The 25,183-nt window shown below is 36.5% G+C and overlaps 2 protein-coding genes across 2 annotated transcripts in view; one reads left to right on the forward strand and one right to left on the reverse strand.

Moving 5' to 3' along the window:
• The window catches only part of CDC73 (cell division cycle 73), a 112,718-nt gene that overhangs the window by 49,874 nt on the left and 37,661 nt on the right, over nt 1–25,183 (forward strand). The window lies entirely within an intron of this gene.
• On the reverse strand, nt 11,482–17,119 carry B3GALT2 (beta-1,3-galactosyltransferase 2). The gene is made up of 2 exons (XM_075508139.1): nt 17,017–17,119; nt 11,482–14,284 (listed from the first exon to the last, which is right to left on the reverse strand). Exon 2 carries the CDS (start codon nt 14,146–14,148, stop codon nt 12,880–12,882), a length of 1,269 nt encoding a protein of 422 aa, XP_075364254.1. The 5' UTR covers nt 14,149–14,284; nt 17,017–17,119; the 3' UTR covers nt 11,482–12,879.

A 25,183-nucleotide genomic window follows, 5' to 3' on the forward strand; every position in this document is an offset into this window, starting at 1 on the left:
CCTTTTAAACAATGGGTACCGTAACAATAATCCATATACAGGGAACATTTTATAGATGGACATTTACAACATACAGAAAATGTTTTCAAATATGATTTTATCACTCCTTTATATGGAGCTGAAAGGAAAAGAATATAAAAGGTAGTAAGTACTCAACATCCTCCAGGTTAAGATCAAGAATGTATTACATTTAAACAGCAGTTACTAGTATACTAATATTTGTGAAAGTTCTCAGTTACGAACAAGGATCATATCTTTAAGGAAATAATGTAACTTTTTCTGATGCCTCTCATAAGTGGAATGAAAATGATTGATAAACCTGACATTTAATATTTGGCAAACTTCAAGGAGTTTCTGCCTTATGTTCAGTAAAGTGATGTTTCTTTAGTGAAGCCATATTTAAACTATATTAAAATGCATAGAGATATATTGATACTTCATAAACGTGCCATAACTAAAGAATGTTTACAGCTTTGAGAAATGTTAGGGTTTTTTGTTTGTGTGGGGTTTTTTTTAATATATTTTTTTTTTTTTTTAAGCAAAAGACTCACTTTGGCTCCAGTAGGCTTGGCCAGTTTCCTCTCCTACCACATTCCCCAGAAGGAAGCTAAATTAATATCATCCATAAGAAGATTAAAAGCTGATAGGGTGGGCAGATGTTTTCTTTTCTCAAGGGTGAAGGAAATAGAATAAGGTTCTCTGGCAAGTCTGAAGATGATGGGAGAAAAATGTTTTGCTTCTAGTTAAATTGCAGAAAGGCATTTATGCCTTTCTGTAGTAAGTTTTGGGTTTGTTTTTTGGTGGGGAGGGAGGACTCTCAGTCATTTTTAAACCTCTTGTAGTTTGTGACATTATCTTGGTAGAGGAAAAAGATGTATTCTGGCTTTATTTATTAACAGTTCGTTCACTCTAACACTGATCTGTAGTGCATTTTTTATACTTCCAGGTAAATTTAGGTACTACTGTAAATTGTATTTCATTTTTTAATTCTTTGTTTTTCACTGTAAAATATTTAAAACTTAGAACTTTTCTACATAGGAAGGTATACGCTTATCTAAATCTGGGTTCAGTTAGCTTTCAGTTCTTTTGATTAATATTTTAATATTTTTCTTTTCCGTTGATAAAGCCCTGGCCGAAGTCATGCTTACTCCTTATTACCAAGCTGCTGTAGGAGAGATTCATGGTGGACCCTGTGTGGTTTCTAGCAGTATCTACAGGCATTCTCCATTTGATATAAACTGATTCTTAACCACTGTAACCTGTCATCCAGCTGTCGTAGCCTCCAGCCTGCTGCTGACCTGGGAGCTATTTAATAGTTTAAGTTCACAAGTTATCTGCCTTTTTCAGCATCAGATCTTCCTGGATTCCTATCTTGTTTAGGGGTTTTGTGACTTCTGGAAATGCCTTTGCACTCATGCAAATGTTAATCAAAAGACAATAGCTGTGTGTAGCTTTGGGGGGGGGGGAAACCCCCTCTGTGTCTGAAACATGACCTTTCTTTCTTCCTGGTAGCCTTTGAGTCTCAGTCAGTGCCCGTCAGGGACTCGAGGATCTTCTGGAACTTCCTCCCAGCCTTCTCTTGTAGCTCCTGTGCTCCCCAATACAGGATTTGTTTTAAAGGGTTAAAATCTTAAGTTATTTTTCATTTGTAATTAAACACCTCAGGTCTTTCCAGGGTGAAGCTGTTGACACCTGAACGTGGCTAGGAGTCATTAGGAAGTTGAGTCTTCGACAATTGTCTCCATTTTCCTGTTAAAGCAAGTGCTTCATAGTTCTGCCATTTAGAAATAACCTTTTCTCCTTAATACAAAGGATGATGCAATCTAATATGGCAATATACAAGTATTCCTTAAGGCTATATCTAGATCAAGGCATTCAAGCAAATTAAAGCAAATTACCAGAGTGTACAACATCAACATTCATAAATTATAATGCATTAAATTGCCATTGGCTGGTGATGTCTTTAGGAATAAAATTACTTTAGTTAGCTGTAGTTTAATTTCCTTGGTTTACAGTGAGTGAAGGCCAATTTACTCCTGCATTAGAAAATTCATATGGGAATTCAATGTATTTAAATTAATATGCTTTGACTTCTCACCTTTACAAACCTTTAGATCACTGGTTAGCCCACTGAGTTTGGGAGTAGCCTCCCCGGACTGTCATATGCATTTCCTGCTTCTCTTGTTCCTGAGGTCCCATTTCGTAGTGCTGTGTGTGCGTTCACTACTAGTTCACATAGGATTACACATTTGATCTGAATCAAATCCACAAATAAAATTAAACTATTGCTCTTCAGTCCAGGTAGTAATGGCTAGATTATATAGAACTACGATAGTATTTATTAACTAGTCTGTAAAGACTGCGCATCTTCCAGCATGCACAGTTCAAGATCTTCTGGATTTCATGTAAGTTCAGTAGTAAATTCAGTACTTTTTAAAATTTTCATGATGCAATTGTTCTGTGCGTATTAAAAAACCAAAGAAGTTGCAGAGGTCTTTTTAACTTCTGGTTTTATTTTGGTTGGCAAACCCAAGGGTAGTTTCGTTTTGCTTTCAGTTTTATGTAGCATGTTTGGGGTCCTTAAGATGAGAAGGGAATAGGAAATTAAATTGCGGTGAATGTTTAATAGAGTGACTTTATTTTAGGGCATAGTCATTCCTTTCACACTTTACTTCAATTGTCATTACACAAGGAAAACCACTCATTTCCAGTACTTAAACTGATCAATTGAAGCCTACCACTTAAAATTCGTCCTCTCATTTACTTACATAAGCTGCTTAGGGCAGAATATTTTCTCTTGACAATTTCTTCGGTGCTTGTCCTGCCTACATGTTTCCCCAGAAGTGTGGCTTTCCTTGGTTTTGCATCTCTTATCTCTCTGTTTAATAGAGAGAGATGTACTGTGTATACTTACTGAAGTGTCTCAATTTTAAAAGTTTAGAATAATGGACAGTAATTACAAGTATTTCTACTGGTTTTTTGGTATTTTTCATTTAATGTAGTTAGCAGCAGCACAGTAAATGCATTGATAACTTCTACTCCCATACTGCATATATGGAGGAGGATATAGTTTGATTAAAACATCCCTATAGTTGAATCTGTATAGGTGAATTTCTATGTTCTATCCTTACATTTTTTTAGTCAATGGGGAAATTCAGGTAACATTTCTGTGAATTGTTGGATAAATTTTATCAACTGTTTAGGGAGGGAGTATTGGTAATAACGGGTCCTAATCAACATTTATTTATACTTATTGGATTTTTAAAAATCTGTATTGGTACATTGGCAAACCATTGAAACAAGTCAATTAGATTTGGTCTGATATCATTTGATGCCACTGTTAAGCAAAGAGTTAGTCTGCAATATGTGACAAATTCTCTGATGACATCTAAAGGACTCAAGCTTACTAGTAAGCTTTGAAAATGTTGTATAGAAGATTTGGAAACTGTAGTTTGGTATTTATCAGAACCAGACGGGTTTGTGTCATCTCTTCTGAATGGGGTCTTAAAAAAGCGATGTTTAGGGACTTAATGTTCACTTGTTTAAAACAAGACCAGTTGGAAGTTTCTCTGACAGAGAATGTTTCATCATTAGCACGTTCTTGAGGTGTTTGCGTGGGGAGGGAGACTGTTATGGGGTTTGTTTAGAAAAATGCTTAGTTTTTCATATTGCATCTTGCAGAGATTCACTTCTAGTGAGTTACCACCTATCTTTTCGATAACTTGAGAAAAAGTTTAGCTGTGAAGAGGTAGTTGTCAAAGGGAAGTAGGACAGCAAGAAAACAAAGCTTTACTGACCATTGTAAAATGAATTCCATTTTTATTTACTTCCTAAAAGCCAGGGACAAACTATGAACATGGATTCTTGTGTCTGTATTGGCCACTGAAACCAATGAAATGCCAAATTTTTTAGTTGGCCGTGGTGGGAGGCAGTGTTGTGTTGTTTTTTTTTTTTTTTTTTCCTATGGCAACGCATCTTATTGTGATAGTTTTTCACTTCAAGTAACTGACAAAGCCAGTGTAAAATATGTTCAGCAAATATGTAAAGCTATTTTTGCCCAAGAGTCTTTAAGTGTCACAGAAAAAAATGGAAATTATCCAGCACCTTGCATATTATATATCTGGATATAATAAACAGCGTGAAGGCCAGCTACTCAGCCTTCTGGCATGGTTGAATCCGTCCATCCTTTCAGAGCATGAGCGCCGACCAACTCTGCAATTTATCTTAACTTTAAACTGTATCATAGTTGTACATGCTGAAATGACTGTACTGGTGAATATTTTCTTTTCAGCACTTTAAACTGATGCAAAACTACTTTGCTATATCCTAGCTAGAATATGATAGCATGTACTTTTTTCTGCAATTCAATTGTACATGATGGTGAGAAAAAAGGAACGGCACTTAATGCTCATGATGATCAGTTTTGTCATGAACATTCTAGGATTCATCTGTTCTATGAGCAAATCAAGGTATTGTGAATCCAAGTATTATATTAGTACTGCAGGTGCTAACACTCAGAAGTCCAAGAGAATATTGTGATAAGAAAGGGGGGGGACACACACGACCCTTTATTTCACGTAAAATCTTTTACAATGAAAAATTTTTAATACAAGATTCATAGATGTTTTTCTCTTACAGAACTGGAAGAGGTAAAATATTAATATTTGACTGGTTATCATAAGGCGTCTTACAAGCAACAAAAGTAGCGTTTCTGAAAAAGACTCGATTTATGGAATGTGTGCAGAAGATGTTAGTTAGAGAAAGTGTGTGTTCATGTGTATAAAGTTTTTTGATGAAGAGAAGGAGGGGTAGGGAAGAAATGCAGTTGTGTACTTTATTCTAGTTTTTCCATTCAGCTCTGCTAGCGTGAAATTCGGACAATAAATCATTCGAACTGTTTAACTTCTACTAGTAGAAAATGAGGAAATAATGGAAGGGAAAAAATTTTCAAAATGGTTGAGGGACCCAGACAGTGATTTTTTTTTTTTTTTTTTTTTAAATGAATATGGCAGCATTATATTTTACTCAGGCTTAAAGCCCCCAAATTATTGGCAGAAGGCTGTCATTCCTTTATTAACTTTAATGAAAGTTTGATATCTTAAGTTGTTTGCAGCATCCACTTCTCAACCGAATTTTGATTAGAAAGAAAATCATGCCTTTGCTGGATGTAGCAAGCATACTTGCCTACTTTTAAAAGGGGGATAAGTCACAGCTGGATAGTATGAAGTAGTAACTATGGCTTTTAAATATGAATAAATTATAATTTTTGTAAAGTAAAAGAATTGTGATTATCTATCATTCTTCCTCTACTTATTATTGGTTTTTTACCATTTTGAGAATTCAGGAAAAAGATTAGGTTTTTTAAGTAATGTGGTTGACTTCCAAAATAATTAAACCACCTCAAATTTAGTGAAATGATAAAGTAATCTGCTGCATCAACTTTTAAAAATAATTTCAGATTTGAAAGACAGAATTTTCTCATGACATTAATAGAGGCCTTATTGAAAATACTGCTCTGTTAAAGATACATTTTTATAGGAATAACATGGTTTCTGTGGTTTTGTTGGGTTTGGGGTTTTTTTTCCCCTTTGGTATGCCTCAGTGTGCTTACAGCATAATCTTTGTAATTTCCTTTTTGAGGAACAGGTATGTTAGTTGCCCCCTTAGGTATGTATATGATATTTACTTGTACTTTAGAGTCTTAATAATGTTAAGAGTACCTCTGAATTGTAATCTTGTTTCTTTAAATTATTGGGACATAAAAATGTTACCCTTTCCTACATTAAAAAAACCAATCAATAAAATACAATACTTTAAATTATTCAAAGATGATACAATGGGAAATTGGTTATTCTCTTGATTCAGAAGGCTGAATAATTGAGTTGAATTTTTATGTCTACAAAAATCAATGCCTAGGTGAACTTTGGAGGAATGCCTATAAAAAGACTGGCATTTGCATTAAGTGGCAGTACTAAATTTTTGACTGAGTCACAGATGGTGTTTTCCAGTGTTTCATTTTTGTTTTATCATCTTGCATCAACCTATATGTTATGGCACAACAGGCTTAAATTATGACGTAGATTTTTTTTTTTAGCATACTAAATTCACACTTCTTTTGGAAGTTATGATAGCAACATAGAAATTCTGAATGAAACCTTGAATCTCTCTCTTATTCTCAAAATATTTCTTAGACCTCAGCTTGTTTAAATGCAGGATATGTTAAATAGTAAAGGCAGTGAGCAAGGTTTTTGTTTTCCTTGGTGACTTGTTTGGTATCTTATTAACAAAGGATTTCTTGTGGCAGTTAGTTTTTCTTGTTTTAAACTTTGAGCTTACTGAGGCGTGGGAAGACTTGGCCTTTCCACAAGAAAAGATGTGGTGGGGTTGTGGTTTTTCAAGAGTGGAGGGATTTGGTGTTTTTTTGGTGGCATGGATGTTTTTCATTTTTAATTTAATACAAAACTTTAAAAAGTGTTAACAGGGAAGAGCTGGGAATACTTAACTTTTTGAGGACTTCTTTATGTTGAAAAAATTAATCTTTTACATCCTTGCAAGTATGGTTATTTCCTCTAGTCTGATTTTTGTCATCTTGGGAAAGTTTAAACCTTAAGGATTTCACACTGTTCTCAGTTTCTTCATCTTTTTCAGTTGAACTAATTGCAAGACAATATCAAAGCTGGTATCCTTAAAATGTTAGGATGAGAAACGTGTTTCACACACTTCGCTTTCTAATGAGGTAAAGAAAAAGAGACTTCTCTTATTATGCCCACACTGAGCATCTGGGAGATCAGAGTGAGTGGTTCACCGATATTCATATTAAACAGTTGAAATGTCAATTAATATTAGATAAAGCAAAATGGGCTAAAAGGAAATGGATGTGCTTGTTCTGATGCACTTGTCCTCAGGCATACTTGTATATTCTTCAGTACACTTTGGCCTCCGGTGAGGTAAAGCAGCTTGCAGTGTTTTCTTATTTTAAAAAGTGTATATTGGTTATAAACTGATAAAGATTGTAGAAAAACACTGGTTTCCTCCTCCTCCTCCTCCTCCTCTCTCTCTCTCTCTCTCTCTGTGGGAAATGATACCTGGAAGATATCAGCAGCAATTCAATTCACTCTTTAGAAAGGGTATTCTTCTCTTAAGCCTTCCCAGGGGAATGAAAGCCCTTTGAGAAAAATCCCGTCAAAGATTTTAGCAGTCCTGACTTCTCCACTCTGTACACCAACTGTGCACAACTTAAGCATTCAAATGGAAACCTTTGAGAGTACATAAAGCTTTAAGCCATGAGTACTCCCTGTGCTGGAGGGACTGGTTTTTTTGAGAGTAGTAATTCAAGGTTACTGTCTTGGTCAGAACATTTTGACCACAAGCATAGTCTTGAGAAAAGCGAAGGGAATGGTTCGTACCCTGTGGTTTGAGTTATACAGCAGTTAGCTCATGAACCAAAATGCATCATTACTATCATCCAGTTAGTGTTATCATGAAAACTGTCAGATTTAAATGCTTAAGAGAGCTTGTGTAACTGTTGCCATGGTAATATCAGAAAGGCAACGTGGTAGTTTTCATCCATATCCCATGTTCAGCTAAATTCCTTTGCAGTCATTTAACTGTGAAAGGAAGGTACCATATTGTAATGGGCTAGATTTCTTTTGAGTTAACCAGGGACAAATGAAGACTGGAATTAACTCTTTCCTTGAAAATGAAATTTAAATCCTAGATACAAGTGATGTAGTTTTCTTTGCTTTTGGTTTGACTGCATGATGACAGTCCTATATGTAATATACTCTCTGTGGAGTTATACTGACCATGCCATCGTGCCATGTCTTGTAATTGCTTTGGTTCAGGCCATAATAAAAAAGCATGCTCTGCAATCACAAACCAAAATTTTGTTAGAAGAATGGATTTACCTAATAGATTTTTATTTTCTCTTAAGGGGGAGCAGTGCAACACTTATCACTAGAAATTCAGATCCTGCTTTCTAATTTGGCCTCACTTTTAATGCTTTCCCTTATCACTTAGCCTGCCCTATATTTTTTTTTTTAACCTGTGCGGTGTTGATCAGCTGCTGTGTTTTTAGTTTCACTCTTCTGTTTTCTGACATTCAAGAGCTTTTTTTAACTGACCTGCTGTAAGAAGTTGTTCTCCACAGCCCTCCCCCAGCTTCCCGCCCTGGAAAGCCTTTGACTTCACTCTTGCCGTGGGTACAAAGGAAAGACAATGTTCCCTCCTGTCTGACCTACATTTTCACAGTGCAGCATTGCATAGCTGGTGGTGCAGCTTCCCTGCATCCCTCTTTTCCCCCCGTGCTCCCCTCCCAGAGTGGCTAGGTCTTGCGAAGCAGAGCTGGGGAAGGGAGACGGGACTGGGTGGGCTAGAGGTGTAATCTGTAGTAATACAGCAAATGCCATGTCTATTAGGTGTGATCTGCAATCTGAAATTATTGTGGTCAGCAAGGGTGAGCCTGCATGCCACCCGAATCGCATGCTGCTTTGGAAGAACAATGTGAAATGAAAAGGATGATAATGCTCTTAAAATTTGATAGGTGTAGTTATTGTAGTGTAATTAAGTAATTGTCCAATATTTATTTATTTGTGTTATTTGACAGCATAAAATAGGGATTGATAAATTGGTTTTAAAATTGGAAAAATATGTAAACAACTACTGATGCTTTTGCAAATCAGTTACAAGCCTGTTCTTGCTAATAGCACAAACGTAAGAAGTAGTAGCTTCTGTATTAGCATCTTCCCTCTCCCTTTCATCTCCTCCCAGGAAGTTTTCACACATTGCAATGAGTATTCATTCAAGAGATAAGATTTTCTTGCACTGTGGCGTTATGTAGGTATTTCAGATTGAAGTACGATTGAGGATTGTGTTAATGTATGAGGAAAACTGGGGGGGGGGGGCAGTCTAAAGTAATGGCTTCTAGGTGATTCCCTTGCCTCCAGAGCCTGATTTAGAATGGATTTTGAGACAGTTAATGCATGTCTTAACATGTTAATATATTCTGAAAATATTTTGTAAATATGGACTGACACATTTTATATTACTGCATTGCAAAGAAAAGCAAATTTTAAATTACTGTTCTAGTAAGGTTAACCTGAAAGCCAGTCTGTCTCATCTCTTGTAGATCACTGCCATCATATAATTTTAAATTTATAGGACATAAAAATAATTTGTAACATTTAAATGAAGATCTTAATGGACACTGAATTTTCCCTCAGACCAACCACTGAGGCTTGGAAGTACCTTTACCTGTAATTTTTTTTCAGGCTAGAACAGATTGTGAGCTTTACCCGTGAAAAATCTGTCAATGGCTGGGGATAGGATCGGTTGTATTAAACCAAAACCTGTAGTTGTGCATTTTCCATGCTCAAATCTATTGATGTGTGATCTGCAAATAACCCACATCACTTATTTCATTGGAGATGTGAAAGACACAGGTCTGTTGTTGGTAAATAACAATTTTTTGTGGTACTTCCTTTTTGTTATCTAGTATCAATGTGTAAATCTTTATTTTGTTGAAAGTTAAATAAAAAGGGAAAAAATACGGAATTCCAATTTCTGATCTTTGTGTTACCATGCTTCACTTTTCTGAGGTTTTTCTTTACCATAACTGATGACGTTGCTGTTTTTTTTCCTATAATAAGTTTTGAGTCATTATGACTTTTTGTGTTTGTTTTCAATCTGAAGCAGACACACAGAGAAGTAAAAACATTTATAGCAAATATTATACAAACTTCTATACCTCAATGAGTAAACTAGTTATATCCTTTTTTTTTAACTGCATTGCAGACATGTCAGACTTTTAGATACAAGCTTGTATCCTATTGCTAATGAAAATGCATTTTTTTGTCTTGCTTTATGGGGAAAGGAAGTGAGAGAATTTGTCAAAGATTTTAATGATATAAATAATTATTGCACTATTTTTAACATGAACTGTTTTTATATTCTAGTAGAGTGAGCAAATAGCTTAAACACAAGCTAGAAAACAGTAAAAACATTTCAGAGAATGGAATGTAGATCTCTCATTCTGTAATTGCATATTTCATCATACAAGCTGTCTCTCCTGCTTCTGAAAGCTTTGTAACAAACTGTGCAAGAAAACAGTACTTGGATACAAACAATTTAAGTAGCCTTTGGCTGTCTTGATAATGATTCAAATATATTTATATAGTTTCAACTTATACCCAAACATTAATACAAATTTTTAAAAATTATGTTGGACCCTTAAAAGGCCATTAAAAATAGCTTTTTATTTAACATCTTATACCCCTCACTAGTATTTTAACTAGCAAGAAGTTTGATATACTGAACTTGTAGGGATTGTACCATAATTCTGCCAAGCTCGGGCAGATCAGCATCATGCATGAGCTCCAAAGTGGAGTACCCAAGAGGTTGTCTGGCTGCCAAACTTTATGATTCAAGTGCCAAACTATTTAAGGTTTACTTATTAACCTCTTGGACTATACCCAGAAGCCCATAACAGCATTTTGAACTAGCCAGACTTGGTAAAATCCAAGTAGAGTACACTACAGTCTAGCTTGAAAGTGCTGAAGGCAGGGAACAATGTTAAAGTCCTCTCCAAGAGGATGGACTGTGTTCTTGGCCAGCATTACTCAGGAGGAGGCCAATTATGGGATCGTACACCTTCCAGAACTGAATACTTTTTAGTAGTAGCTGGCTTTCAACACTCACTCTAGTTGTCTAAAACTTGGTTTGCATACAGTTAACTTAAGCCAGGTGGCTTTCAGCTGGGATATTAACTGTGGCCTGCGTTAGCTGTAAGGAAGCAGGCAGATTGAGTGTGAAGAAAACTACCCATGGGTGTTGAAAGAACACTCCCAAAGACTTCCTAATGCATCTTGCATCTCTGTGTCACATGAATGCCAATAGTCAATATGCCACATAAACTAAGTGGATGCACTTTCAATCTAGTTGGAGAAATCTCTTCTGCAGAGAGTTGCTACTTTTATGCACGTTTACTTTCCTTAGAAAGGGACATTTCTACAATTTGAGGTATCTTGGAAATGCACAAATGTATAATTATCATACCTCAAATACAGCAGATGACAAAATTTAGTGGAGGATCACCAAAAAAGGTGACAAGCAAATTCCCGTGCCCATCTTCACTAGGAGCTCCCAGAATTTCTTCAGAGGGCTAGTCCAGTGCCATACAGTCTGTTCATGTGTGTAAGTTCGTGCATACAGACAGCCTTAGGACTGCTGAGAGTGCTCAGTAATATGATTGGTCTTTTCGTTACAAAGAAAAAAAAACTGCTGTGATCTCTCTATTGTGCATGGTATGAAAACTAGGCTTTAAGAACTAGGGAACACTAGAAAATTCAAGTAATGCTAAAGCTAGAAATTTATTTCTTCCTGAGCAGCTTTCCCATAAAAAGTGAAGTCTGAAGACCATAAATATAATCAATTTTATTAAATAATAAAAGTACATCAAATATTTGTATTTGATCCAATTAAAAAGTTCCAATAAAACAGAAAGCTAATCACAGTTCTATCATTTACTGCTAAATCAGAGGTGGGTATTGTTTACTCTGGCACTGTGACAAACAGTAATAACCTGAATCTGATACAACTCTGCTGTAACTCTGTTGGAAAATAAGCTTTAAAAGTTCTGTTTGTTAGAAAACTGGAAACCTGTAAATAGATTTAACGTACTTCTCAAATTTATTTTCAGTGGTACATGTTGTGGCTTTAATTTTTAGAATTGCTTCCATTTTGTTCTCACCCATATTGCTATCTGAAACTCCCAATCTTATTATGACCTAGTCTTCCCCACCTATGAAGTAACATGTGTGGCTTAATTTTCTCTAGTAGACCTATTTTTCACTAGACTGATCCTTTGGTTTTGGTAGGCAGGAAAGAGCAAAATCAACAAAAACTTGGTTGGTTTTCTCTCTCTTTCCACCAAAAGAGACATTTTTGAAACTACGGTGAAATGGAACTTGAAGTCCCATTTTGCATTTCTGATCAGCCTTTGAGCTGCCTTGATGTTATGTAAGGAAATTAATAGCAGATTCAATGAATTTGCATGAAGTTGCCAAGATGAATGTTACTTGGCACCAGATTTTAGGAGCTTGTCCTACGACTTCTACAGAATTAAATAACTTTTTAGTCAGCTCTTTGAGGAGAATTTGGTTGAATCTAGAACACCACTTGTATTTCCAAAGGTGATGTACAAAGTGGCAGTTTTCTGAACTTTGATTTAATTTATCCCTTCTTCCTAAGCAAAATAAGCAACCTTCCCAAAACTGGACCTACTTTAAGGGAGTACTTTCTTAGTGGTTTAGAGTTCATTGGTAGTGACTTACAAAATTGTAAATGTGACATTGCTAAATGTATTGTACATTGAAGAAGCATATAATAATTTTAATGTGGTATTTGAAGGTAAAACTGATCTGCCCTTTGTGCATTTCCTTAGTTTTTAATTTTTCATTTTATAGCAATTCTAGATAACAAGAAATCATTACATTGAAGAGAACTAGAGCTATGGATGCATTCTTTTAAAATAAAATTTTAGTGTGGAAAATATGCTCAATTATACTTTATTGGCACATAAATCAGCAATTGTACCACCAAAGTGTGCATGCTTATTATTGCACATTAACACAAAAATCCTTATATACTGTCATCTTTTTTCCTCAAATTTGCTGGGAAAACCTTTTGGTTATAATTTCATGATATTAGTGTTACCAAGAACTATACTTTTTTTAACTTAAAAAAATAATTTTCAGACTCCACTATGTGATGGGGATCAACTAAAGGCTGTCCCATTAAGCTCATCCATTTTCACTGTACATGCGTTCAGCAGTATTTACAAATTGCACATGGAGTACATTTGACAGAGGGAGCGTCGTTCTTCTAGTGCAGTTTACGATGGCGATACCTGCCTGCTTTTTCTTTCGCTGCATTGGCACAGGCATTGTGCTTATTTTGTTGTAAGTGGTTCCAGTATTTGATCAGTTCACTAGGTTGGAACTGATGGGAGGTAATTAGGTGGCTATATTTACAGCTGGAGTAAGAAACTCGCCAGTGATTGAAGACAAACTCATTGGGTGGAGGCATAGGGTCAATTCGCAGCTTGGCAAGACAGATCCCGACGTATACATCCTCTAAATGTAAACGTCTGATGCTTAAGGAGACTTTAAAGATTTTTTCTGCTAAATCTCCAGAAAAAACATAACCAGTTCCAGAGCAGAATACAGGATAACGTTCACTTGGATACAAATCAGGTGGCATATACCACTTACTATCCTTGTTCCTATTAGGTGCATAACCTCTCATTAAATAACCTGTGAAATACTTGTGCCTCGGAGGAAGTTCTGGTTTCAGAAGTTTGTGTATTAAATATTCAGTATTGACAAACATATCGCTGTCAGTTTTCATAACGTAAGGAACACGTGGACAGTAAGATGCAACCCAGTTCATTCCCATCAGAGTTTTAATGGTTAAATTATAGTAGGTGTCTAAGTATTCTTGTTGAATGATGTCGTGGTACTGTCTGCTTTCCTCTAGTATGGTACGCTGGAGGTATCCATTTATCTTGATGCTTAACCCCAGCAAAAAAATACGAACAATTTGGATGCCAGGTGTCAGGCTTTCATTACCCCAAGTTTGTCGAATAGCTTGTCTAGCTTCCACCTGGCCCGGCTCTGCAGCTATGAGCAATATTAGAAAAGGGGTCTTCTCTTGGCATTTCTCAGGCTCGTTGATGATGTACTTGAAATGATACGAAGTTGGATGCCCGGTACCTTTTTCGTTGTAAATACTTCCATTGGCACTGAGTGTATTTTCCAAACCAGTTACTCCTTGCAGGGACAGGTCCGTGTTGTTGGAGTTGGTGACTGTTTGAGGCCTGAGCGTCTGAGGTATGGTGTCTTTCCACACGTTCCTTAGAGAGCTGTGGTTTGTCTCACTTCTTGTAGATCTAAATCCTCGTATAGTGTAAGCCATGGGATTTTCTTTGAATCCAGCCCTGCCTGGCAGCCAGTCGTGATGATTAAAGAACAGAAACATAGCAAAAAGAAATACGAGAGAGATCAGGCCAATAAGATGGGTGCGAAACAGAGACCTTTTGGTATTCCAGGTCATCTTTGCAAAGCAGCAGTGTCGTCTTCGCCACTGAAGCATGTTGTAAGAATCCAATGATGGGATATGAGACAATGGCCAAGCAAAATGCTTTTCTGATCGTTTTTGAATCCACTGCTATTCTTTGGTATTCATTTTCTTTTGTTCATGTCGAGTAATTGTCTTCAAATGGCTCACTCTGCAAAGATTTAAAAAAAGAAAATCAGAAATCCTTAACTTTACATGCTCATAATATAAAAGTTTATAATGAGAAAGTAAACTTTTTTGAAAAAAACCAGCCCATGCTAATATAAACAAGGTTTGATTTTTATGCTAAAAGCCAACCTTGTTTTATGATTAAAGTTGACTTGATTTGTTAGCTTTTAAAAATGCTTTTTTCATGGTAAAAGTTTTAACAAACATCCTGGGTACCAAAGATAAAAAGAAAAAAAAAATCAATCACGTTAGCAGAAAAAGTGTGAGGTAGACCTAAATAGCTTCATATATACTGACTGTGAAATCCTTCTACAGTGTTTGAGAAGGACTGAATGAAAAGGCCTTGATACCAGACGGAAGGTTTATTGGCATTAATTAAAATTGATTTGACATGCAGAGGCTAGTATGGCTCACAGTTTAAAAACCTTTTTTGTAAAATGGTCATGTATTGGTGGTGGGACAGACGGTGCAAGGTTGATTATGGCAGAGTTGTGTTAGTCACAGTACACCGCTTGGCGTGTTTCCACCGGCCCCGACTGTGTTCAGAAAGTCAATGAGAAGATGCACCTGTCAAAATTAATTTTCAGGGTCCAGTAACCTCACTGCACAGCCCTCAGATGGTAACGCAGGATAACATTTTCGGTCACCTTTCAGCCACCTTTAACCTTCTACTCCACAATAAAGGAAAATATTGAACACAACACTTGGCTGTTGGGCCAGGCTCATATGTAGTTGATGTAAAATTAAGCTGTTGATTTTTGGTAGGCAGAGATCTCAGGTAAATGTTCATATTAACTGGAAGTAAAATTGCACAGCACTAAGTTTCTGGCAGACTATCTGATGAACACGATTTTTGGATTTTTTCCTCTGTAAATTTATATGTAACTACTATACTTCTGGTATCATACAGAAATTTCAAGTATTGTTACCAGCAGCTGTAACTGTAGGGAAAAGTGCCAAAGCAGTCTGTGCTTCATTTTCTCTTAAAATTTTTTCATATTCAAGAGCAGAGTCAATATGGCAGCTTCATGATGCTGCATATTAAAAGCTGATCACATCATCTCGTAAATGAACCTTTCACTGCACAGTAGCAATTCGTTTGTGATTTTCAATTTGCTCTAATTTATTTCTGGGCCCTAGGGTTTTGTATAGGAAAAAGGATGACAGTTGAACAAGAGTCCATAGAAAATGCCATTTCTAATATAAATGTGTAATATTTTAAATGCTTTGCTATCTTCTAAACCCAATATTTGGATTAGTTTTTAAATGAAGAAATTAAGTGACATGTTATATGGGAAATTACAGGATTCTACATGCTAAGGAAGTAATTTAAGATAAGATGGCAGTAGAATAATATATCATTAAATTGTATATGTGTGACAACATTCAATCTGCCTGGTTCATGTAAGGGAAAACTTGTCTTTCAAAAGGGTAGGGAGAGACGTATAACTGAGCTTTACTTTAATTACCGTATGTCAGTTTATATATAAGCAAAATAACATGTATGCAGAAGAATCCTCATTCACAGTATTCGGAAGCAAGGGGGAAGTAGTATTGCAGAGTCGGGATTGTCTCTTGCTGACCTCCACTAGGAGGAGCAAGTGAGTGGGGATTGTAACTGTGGTTTCTGACGATGTAAACGTGTCTAAGAAGGCGACCCTGCTCCTTAATTCTCTTTCTGAAATAGCAGAATATTTGCCTAGTGATCTATTAAGCTCTTCCCTGTCGTTGTGCTGTTACACAGCGTTCATGAGTTTTGTTCTCAAGTGCAATGAAAGTATTTCCGATTTTTTTACTTTTAACTGCTTTGGACTGATGCCACTTACCAGAGACTGAGCTATTTTTCTAAAAATTGTTTTCCAGTCTACAGCTGTTAAACATGTGTGTCTAAAGTATGCAGCTTGAGAATTAACGTGAAATTCCATACTACTCTTTTTATGCTGCTTTAACTCGGCCATTATCCTTATGTAAAAGAAAATAAGCCCCAAATGTAGAAGACTTATGCTTATCTGACCACTTGCACCTGCTTTTGCATGCTTAGAAAACAAAAGCCTGCCCTCAAGACTAAAAACTTTTAGTTTCTCTGCAGTGTGCAGTGAGTTTTAAACGAACACTCAGCTATTTGGGAAGAATACCTGCATAAGCAAACGTAAATGTCACTTCAAAGGGTACCTGAGATCTCAAGGAAATTAATTGTTTGATACCAGTTTGGAGGGCAACAGTGGGACTATTTGATTAATTATTGTTCCATTGCATGCCTATGCCATTTAGGAAGAAAGGACAAAACCACAATTCCACTAATGTGGAGTAGCAGCTAGAATTCAGATTAATTTTGTAACGCCGAATTGTTCCACTTCTAAAACTGCAGTCATTACATGCAAATACTTCAGCAAGTCTGCACGGCGCTACTAATCTGTGTTTAATTTTTAATTGAGGTAGTGTTTGTTGTGCACCTACTTTTATACGGCAATAGGCGAAAGTGAGAATCTCAAGTTACGTACATATTTGTGTAAACTGAAAACTGTTTCCAGGTGCTGTCTTTCCACGGATGCACTGAGAAAGTGTCCCAGAAAAGGCAGTTGTAATGGTTGAAACCTTTTTTTTTTTTTTTTTTTTTAAGGCTGCATGCTCACATTGTGCACATTAACATAAGTTTTACAGTGAGGGACAGAACTAGAGTCATAAGAAATGTAAAGAGAGTAATTTCTCACTTACATATTTCCATAGAAAATCTTCAATCTTTGTTTGCCCTTTAAAAAGGCATTGTATGGATAGGGGAAGGACCCACATCTGTTTCTCAGTTTCATAAAACTATTGATTGAAAAAAACAAATAACTTTGTCTCATTTTCTTTGTAATTCAGGTGTAGAACATTTCAAAATATACAGTGGGTATTAAGCATTTGAAATACAGCAATAGCAATTGCTCCTTCAAAAATACTACATGCTAGGATGCATTGTTTAAAAAGAATGTAAGTAGCTATCAATATATATTAAAACCACCATCAAATAGTATCATTAAAATATTATTTTTTCTCTCACTTTTAATTAGGGTTAGAGCGTTACTGCTTTTGCCCAAATATTTAAAATTTCATTTCACAGAAGGCTTATGAACAGGCACCAATCATTGGCAGTAGGTAAAAAAAAAACCCTAAAGATAGCAAAAGGTCTCTATACAATCACCTTGTCCTCTGGAAGTGTGTCGTTGCATGTAGCTCTGCATTTTGAAGATATGACTTATAATAGTTCTACTTCATTTTCGGCACTTGACTGTGCAGTCACTGATGCATTATCAAATGCCAAATATATAAACTGTGAATGCCTCTTGAATTTTTATTTGTGATCTGTGCTCTGCTGGTGTTTCGGTTCCTTGTACATTCAGTTCTGCTCTATAATTATAGCTTTGCAGATTGAAGCATTCGACTTCCTATTCACACGTCCTGGATTTTTGTATTTTGATTAGCTGTGTGGGCAAACTCTTTAATTAGAGGGAAGAGTTCAAAAGGCAGCCTGACTCGGTATCTGATAAACAGCAGCAGCAGTTGCATATTAGGCCTCACACAATGTGCCTGAGTTCACTTGCAAACTGCATTAATCTTTTGCACGAAACAGTACTCAGGATGAGGTTTGATGTGCAGGTTTTTAGATGTCAGACGCGAAAGTCGCAGCACTAGCTAGGCATGCTTCTCCAGGAGTATTGCCTGAGGGTAGAATTTTTTGTTTTAAAAGTTCCGGAAAGTGACTTTACCTTCTAAATGTCTTCAAAGTGATCTGAAACCAGTGACTGGTGTATGCTGCATCCTTAGGTATGTGAACTCTTTCCAGCTGCAGTTGTTTTATTGCATGTTAGTATTGCCTTGGGCTAAGAAAGCACATTTATATTGACATTTAATGATTTATTATAGCTTATTGGTAGATTCTGCAGATAAGCACTTTCTTTCCGTGGTGTATTAAATTGCTATAGATTTAGGGCTTAAATTTGTATTGCAAATACTAATCTTGTTTATTTGCTACTAGTGAAGTAGTATTTAAATTTCAACAATAAATAGAAATGAGTGGCAGTTATATGGAATGTCATTTTACAATCAAAGCTAAACAAGCAGTGTTTTGATATTAAATAGAAATTGTAACGGTGGCAGGAGTTAAGTTATGTGCTCACCATTTTGAGAGTATAGTGTTTGAAGGTTTCCTTTTGGGATGTCAGGGGAGCCTGATGTTACTTGTAAAATGTGGTGCCTGATTGCACTGCTGACGGTTTAAATCATGTCCAATCTTTTGCATGCTCCCAGTTTATGCTTGGCTGATACTAGCCTGATGACATTTTGCTTGTGTTTCGGGGGGGTGGGGGTGGAAAGCAAGTGTAAAAAGGTCTGAAGGTACTTTTAAGATAATGTAATTTGACTGCATGGTCTGTTTTGATGGTTCGGTGCTCTCAGTGTGTCACATCATGGCCATTTTACCAGTGCTTTAAGATTACTTCAGATAAGGATTAATTCTGACCTAGTTTGAGAGCATTTCTAACTGTTTTTTCTATACTGGCGGGGTTTGAGTTTTTAATTTCTCAGTTGAAAGCAATCATTACAGTAGCAACATTATCCCTTTAATCCCTCCTCTCTAGCCACACCAACCTTGTGCAGACTGAAAGCAATGCATTTAGTAAGTGTAAGGTAGTGACATTGTGCTGTGGGAGAGGAAAACCTGCTGGAATTCTTTCTCCCTGTTCAGAGACATGTTATCTCAGGGCTCTGCAAATTAGGAACGACCATTATCTGTAATGGCTGAAAAGGTAACAGACAATCGAATGAATATCACACACAAGGATTTGACATACCTTCCTTGGTCAGGCCATTTATGGTGCGAGGATTATACCCACAGAAAATAGTTTTGGCACGCCATCACTTCAGCAAAAAAGATGCTATCGAATGTGCGCACATCCCCCAACAGTCTGCTTCCTGCGATTGCTTTTCGCAGTATCCAATCTGTCCATCTGTCTGCTCGTTGCTGTGTTACCTTCCTTGCTCATAAGTGTTGTCCTTGTCTTGGGGCTTTTTGTTCATCCTTCAAACAAAAGGACAGTAGCTCTCGTTTCTGTTCTGATCAGGGCTGTTTGGCGTTCACGGCCGATGTATTGGAGCTTTTACATCTAGTGTTTCCCTTGTCGGACAATGCAGTGCTGTGTTCTCTTCTCCTCAGTATCCATATTTCTAACGGTAATGTTAGCAGGGAGTGCTAGCACGTAGTGGTTCAGTTGCCTTCAGTAATAGGATTTCCCTCTATTCCTTCCTTCATTGTTGCTAGGCAGTAATAGAAATGGTTTTGAGCTGTTTTAACCGAGGATTCTGGTCTATACAATCCATTCCGTAGTTCTTCAGCTGCTGCACAGGCAGGCAGCAGTTTAAATGTGGGCTTTGACAGATGCTGTCTTCTGACAGAGCAGAATTTAACGTCATTGCTTGGCTGAATCCCACGTGATTGTTTGCATTCATTTTGACTAAATCCAAAGGCAGCCAGAAAGCTTTACAGGCTCTTGCTCCTATTTGATAAATGATACATACTCAGTTCAAGCACAATGATAGGTGAATAGTATAAAAATTGTATGATTATTAAATGAATGATTGGGGTTTTTTTTCAAATTGTTTTCACTTTTCTTTGACACTGTAACTTATGATTCTCTAGGGGATTTTTAATGCTAGACGCTCTGTTCCCGTATTCCAAAAGCTGTTCTGCAGTGCAAAGGAATTATAAGCATTTAAATACCAAAGCTTATTTAACCCATTTGGCTCTCTTTGAGTATAAATCTTTTGTGCCTTCATGCCAAGGAAAAAATATATTTCTTTGCTCATATTTCCTTTACACATGCTTACTCTACAAAAGCAGCTTTTTGTAATCTTAGGTTAGTCAATTAAGCTGGACGACACTAATGTATAAGCGCATGCTGTTAAGCTGCCTTTCTGCTGTTAATGGCTTTCTTCCTTGGTAAAGGTCAAAGTCTGGTATTGCAGAATCGGGGGCACTTGATTTCAAATATTGATGGATCTAAAATGTCTTTTGTCAGTTACAGACGTACCTATATTATAGAATTTGTCTTTCTGGTCCTAATGAAACTTGTTTTCCTTTCATTTCTGTCCTTTCGATGACTGACCCTTCTATGCTGAAGCATCTTATTATATTTACTATGTTATAAATAAAATATCACAATAGATATCTCAGAAAATAGAAAGCTACCAGCATACTTACCCAAGTATTTATTAGTCACTGTGTTTGTCCACTCTATTTTGAAAAGTTAAATGACTAGCTCTTTAGACTGGGTTTTGAGGGGGGGGTGGTGTTCTTTTTCTTTTCTTTTCTTTTCTTCTTTTTTTTTTTTCCCCAAAGGATAAAGAAAATATAATTGCTTTATCATATGCTCTGAGTAGTAGGATTGGGGGTAGGTACGTCCTTTACTGGCAAATAAGGCTTCCCCAGGCAGTCAGTGTGTTTTACTATTCTAGATGCATATTCTGGTAATTTACTAGAAACATAATCAGATTTATATCCTCCTAACAAAATCACTTATGTACACTAACTTTCTCTATTAATTTAGTCTGGTTTTTAATGTATGCATTTCCTATCCTAATGACAATTTCCACAAATCCTATGATCCTATTTGAGGACACTGTAGGAGCATGAGCATATTCCCTAAATATTAGTTATAAATATAGTGTGCATATCAGTAAAGATTTGTATCTCCTTCACTTTAAAAAATTTTGTATTTAAAAAATGGAGGGGGGTCAGCAGGGGGGTGGAGCAAGAGAGGAGAGACGTGTGTCCAGCACCACTTACTGTTCTGGGATGTTTACGAATAATGGAGAACCAGTGCTTTGAAAGGTTGCATGTGTGCTTAGTCTACTGAATTTTCCACTTAAACACACAAAGGTTTCTTATCCTTACCCTATATAATATACAGGACTTTATATAATCTGTTGCTGTATGTGACAGAGTTTGGCTAGGAATATTATCTATTTGCTGCATTCTGAGCTACGAGGAGGAAATCAAGTGAGATATTCATGTAGTTAATTTAACTGTGTTGATTTACATAGAAACAAGTAATGTTTTTTTGAATACCAGCATGTAAATCTGCCTCTGATGTTTGAATTTTCAGGTAAAACACATAACATTGTATTCAGGAAGCAAGTCTAAATTTCAACAGCATGGTTAGTAAAATCCATAGTGTTTCCACTTTATTTACTACTGCTTCACTATACCTGAAATGTGTCTCTGAAGGTTTGTGAGTTATATGTAGTACGTTTACATATTGGGGTGGGCAGAGCTGTGTTTATTTTTCTGTGAATGCTCATTAGTAAATATTAAAGGTACAAAAATCCCAAGGGCCAACTTTTCTAAATAGAATCTGTTTTAAAGTAAATTTAGAAGGGAACAGATGTCAGCTTTGGCTTTCAATTATATGACCATATCACTTTAGCATAGCTTGTAAAGTTCAGGCAGAGCTGTTGCGTGTTGGTATGTGTAAAACTTGTCATATTGCCATGTGAACAAACTGAATACTGAATTCTTAAATCTTAATGAACAATTTCTTTTGTTCACTCATTCTTTGCTTTTAAAGGATGAGCAGCTCTTTGCTCATCTCACAGAAAAGTAAGGAAAAGCTTTGATGTTTCTACTACTTTCTATCTGGGTGTGACTGATGTAGCTTTAGAGTCAAAGTTTCAGGAAGAAATTCCTCTTCTTTTATAGCACTTTCTTCTTTATTACTTTTATATGATACTGTATGTTTCTAGGTATTTCAGGAGGGCAGAGCTTGCTTTGTACTGGAAATATGACCTGAAGGTTTGAGTAATCTTGCTGGGCTGGAGGTTGGAATAAGCTTTGTTTCAGCTAAATCTCACCGTGAAGGGTCAGTGGACTGCTTGGTCTTGATCCAAGGAGTAGTATGTTCTGTAACGTTACTATGGTTACATCTTAAATTAGAAGCTGCAATGTTAGTGTTTGAAATGCTGCCATCTATTAAGACTAAGAAGGAGTTACTCTGATGTGAAGATGTGCAGCGTGTGTGTAAGGAACACTATAGACTTACCATGGCCAGTGAAAGCTTGACTGTTCAGTGAGTTCTGCAAAGCTAGAAGCAGATGTGAGGAGTCAGAAAAGATGTCTGTGTAGAATAACCTGTGCACGTGACAAGGGTGAACTATGCAAAATGTACTTATGCAAAACAAAGTTGTGTAGGTTTGGAATATTTTCTTCAAAAAGCTTAAAAAACTTCCTACATGTCATTTTTAGAGAGTATCAGCAGAATCTTGTCTAACTGGTTTTAAAATAAATCGAACCCTGAGGTTGAGCCATTAAGTAAAGTTCTGTCTTGGCAACATTAATAGGAGCTTCTCAAATCAGCGTAAGGGTGGTCGCAATAGTCAGGTGTGTACTGCTTGGTAATTTTCTGCCTGGTGGCCACAAGTCCCATGAAAGTTAAACTAAATACGTACATCATAGCTGACATGTTAACTGAATATTCCCATATGGATCGTGCTTTCTGGATACTCCATGAATACTTTGCAAAGTTTATTCCATTTAATCATAGTAAAATGTAGTATTATTTCAGCTGTAATGCGTTGAAAAACTTTCAAGTGACAGTTCAAAATGATTAATGGCAACATTTTCAAGGTTGGTTATTTTTGCTTTTAAACTTTGTTTTTTCCTTCTGGAAGTGTGTTAATACCGAATGTCATAAATGCTTAGTTTTAATGTTCTGTGTTACGAATTATTATGTATATGGCCAGTGGCCATTCTTCTCTTTGCTTCAGACAATAAGTCATTTAGAGTGGACAGGACAGGGTTGTAGAATATTTGTAATTTGCTTGGACTTTGTGATCCCAACTTGTTTCTTAACTATCACAAGCATGTTTGTAACTGAATGAAAAATAGCAATCTAGAAATGACCACAAGTGTCAGTATTGTCTGCCTTATTTTCCATAGCAGATTTTCACTATTGCTTAGTTGTGAAACCCAGCTTACTCTTACTGCGTTTTTTTAAAAATGGTCAAGACTTTGCACTCTATTCTAATCACACCGAAGCCATAAACTTAGTGATTTCATTAATCTTTGAATGTCTTAAATTTAAAACATAAATGCAGCAATATAGATCAATCTGAAATGGTGATAGAACTAGAAAAGGTTTCCAGTTATTCTGAAACATGCATATTTTTGTTTGCTAATGAGTAGTTGATAATTGCTATATCATTCAATAAGGAATATAAGCACATCCCCTAACTTTGGGAAGCTGTGAGGGAGAGCAAAAAGACAAAGTGATCTTTTCAAGTCAGGAGAGTGCTTTTTATTCTGTCTGCCTTCGGAAATGTTTCAAGGGGATGTTTCATAATTCTAAAGCTTGTATTTTTTTATTAAGTAAACTGACATTCTAGGTATCCAACTGGCATTCAATCCTTTCTCCTGTCACAGCTTCCTGTAAGGAACACAGGTTTGGAGTGCTTCAAAAATCATTTGAAAAGCCAAAATACCAAATGGTTTCAGTCTACTTTATTTCTGTTCTGGTTTTGTGTGTTATACAAATTTTGTATATTGGACTACTGTCCAGACACGTTTCTTTCCTCAATAATGTGTTGTTTGCTTTATCACATCTTCTTTCTTTTTTGTATTCTGATTTTTCATGTCTTCCCCCAGGCTTTGCATCCAATTATTGCTGATCTCAAGTGCTAAATGCAGGCTTTTTTTTCCAGGGGATGGACAACATAATTTCATTTGTATTGTGCAGTATTTTTGGTTGCATGGTTCTCCCCTGATGAACTGACAATCCAGTGCCAGCAGTAATATTTTCTGCCTGTCACAAGTGTTCCTTTTGCATTCTGAGAAGAGAGGGGACTTTATGAAGCTTTGATTCAGCACAGCAGGGGAGAGAAGGCCAACCAGCAGAAGTACCAAACATTCGCAGGCAGTTTAAAGAACAACTGTGGAAAATAGAAACTGTAGAAAACGTCTTTTTTTTCCCCTTACCTTATGACTTACCCCTAACACCCACCCTCACACCCCCAGCGTGAGAATTTGAAATGAAACTTAAATTCTTACAGAAAGTGAGACTTTGGGGAAGAACTGATACTACATATCAAATCTCTTTAAAGCAGGAAGATGGCATCATATGGGAGTTAATAGGCCACCAGCTCTTCTGCCTAAGGAGAAAAATGCATTGTTCCAGCTGTTACCACCTGTCCAGCCCCTTCTCTCTGCCTGATTCCTTCCTGCAACAGGCACAGAAAGACTTTTTCCCTTAGGCTATCTGCAGGCTCTTGAGGCATCCAGCACTTCTCTCCCAATGATTTGAAGAGCCTTGACCCATCAGGTTCATCACCAGGATGCAGACCTCCTGCCTAGCACTTTTCCTTGGACTGCTGGATGAGCTACGTAGATTTTTTTTTTTGTGAGACTGATTAAGAGATTAGCAGCTCCAACTGTTCATCTGCTTGCTAAATTTTTTTCCCTTTGTATATGAGTTTGTACGTGAATATGGAGGCGTTTTGTCAACCTCAAAAAATCCTGGTTTTGAAGTTGAAATTGGTGATGCAGATGTTCAATTAATGTTAAATAATGTGAAATTGAAGAGCTGGACTTTCAGAGCTGTCAGAACTTCATGTGTCTTGGGGTTGAGACCTGTATTGACTCTTTCCATTGTCACATTAACTCAGTAGCTTTTTAGTACCTTAATTCCCATAGCTCCATCCTGTAGGTATCCTCATTTACAGCTAATTCTGTGGGACACGCAGGGCTTACAGCAGAAATAACAAAGCTTTAGCAAGTGTCTTAAATGCCTGAAGCCTTTTCTTCAAGCACAGATGCTTAAACTAGGAAAAACAACAAAATCTGTGGAAAAATCCTTTC

Source organism: Mycteria americana, chromosome 7, assembly GCF_035582795.1.
Source record: "Mycteria americana isolate JAX WOST 10 ecotype Jacksonville Zoo and Gardens chromosome 7, USCA_MyAme_1.0, whole genome shotgun sequence".
In the NCBI taxonomy this organism is placed as follows: domain Eukaryota; kingdom Metazoa; phylum Chordata; class Aves; order Ciconiiformes; family Ciconiidae; genus Mycteria; species Mycteria americana.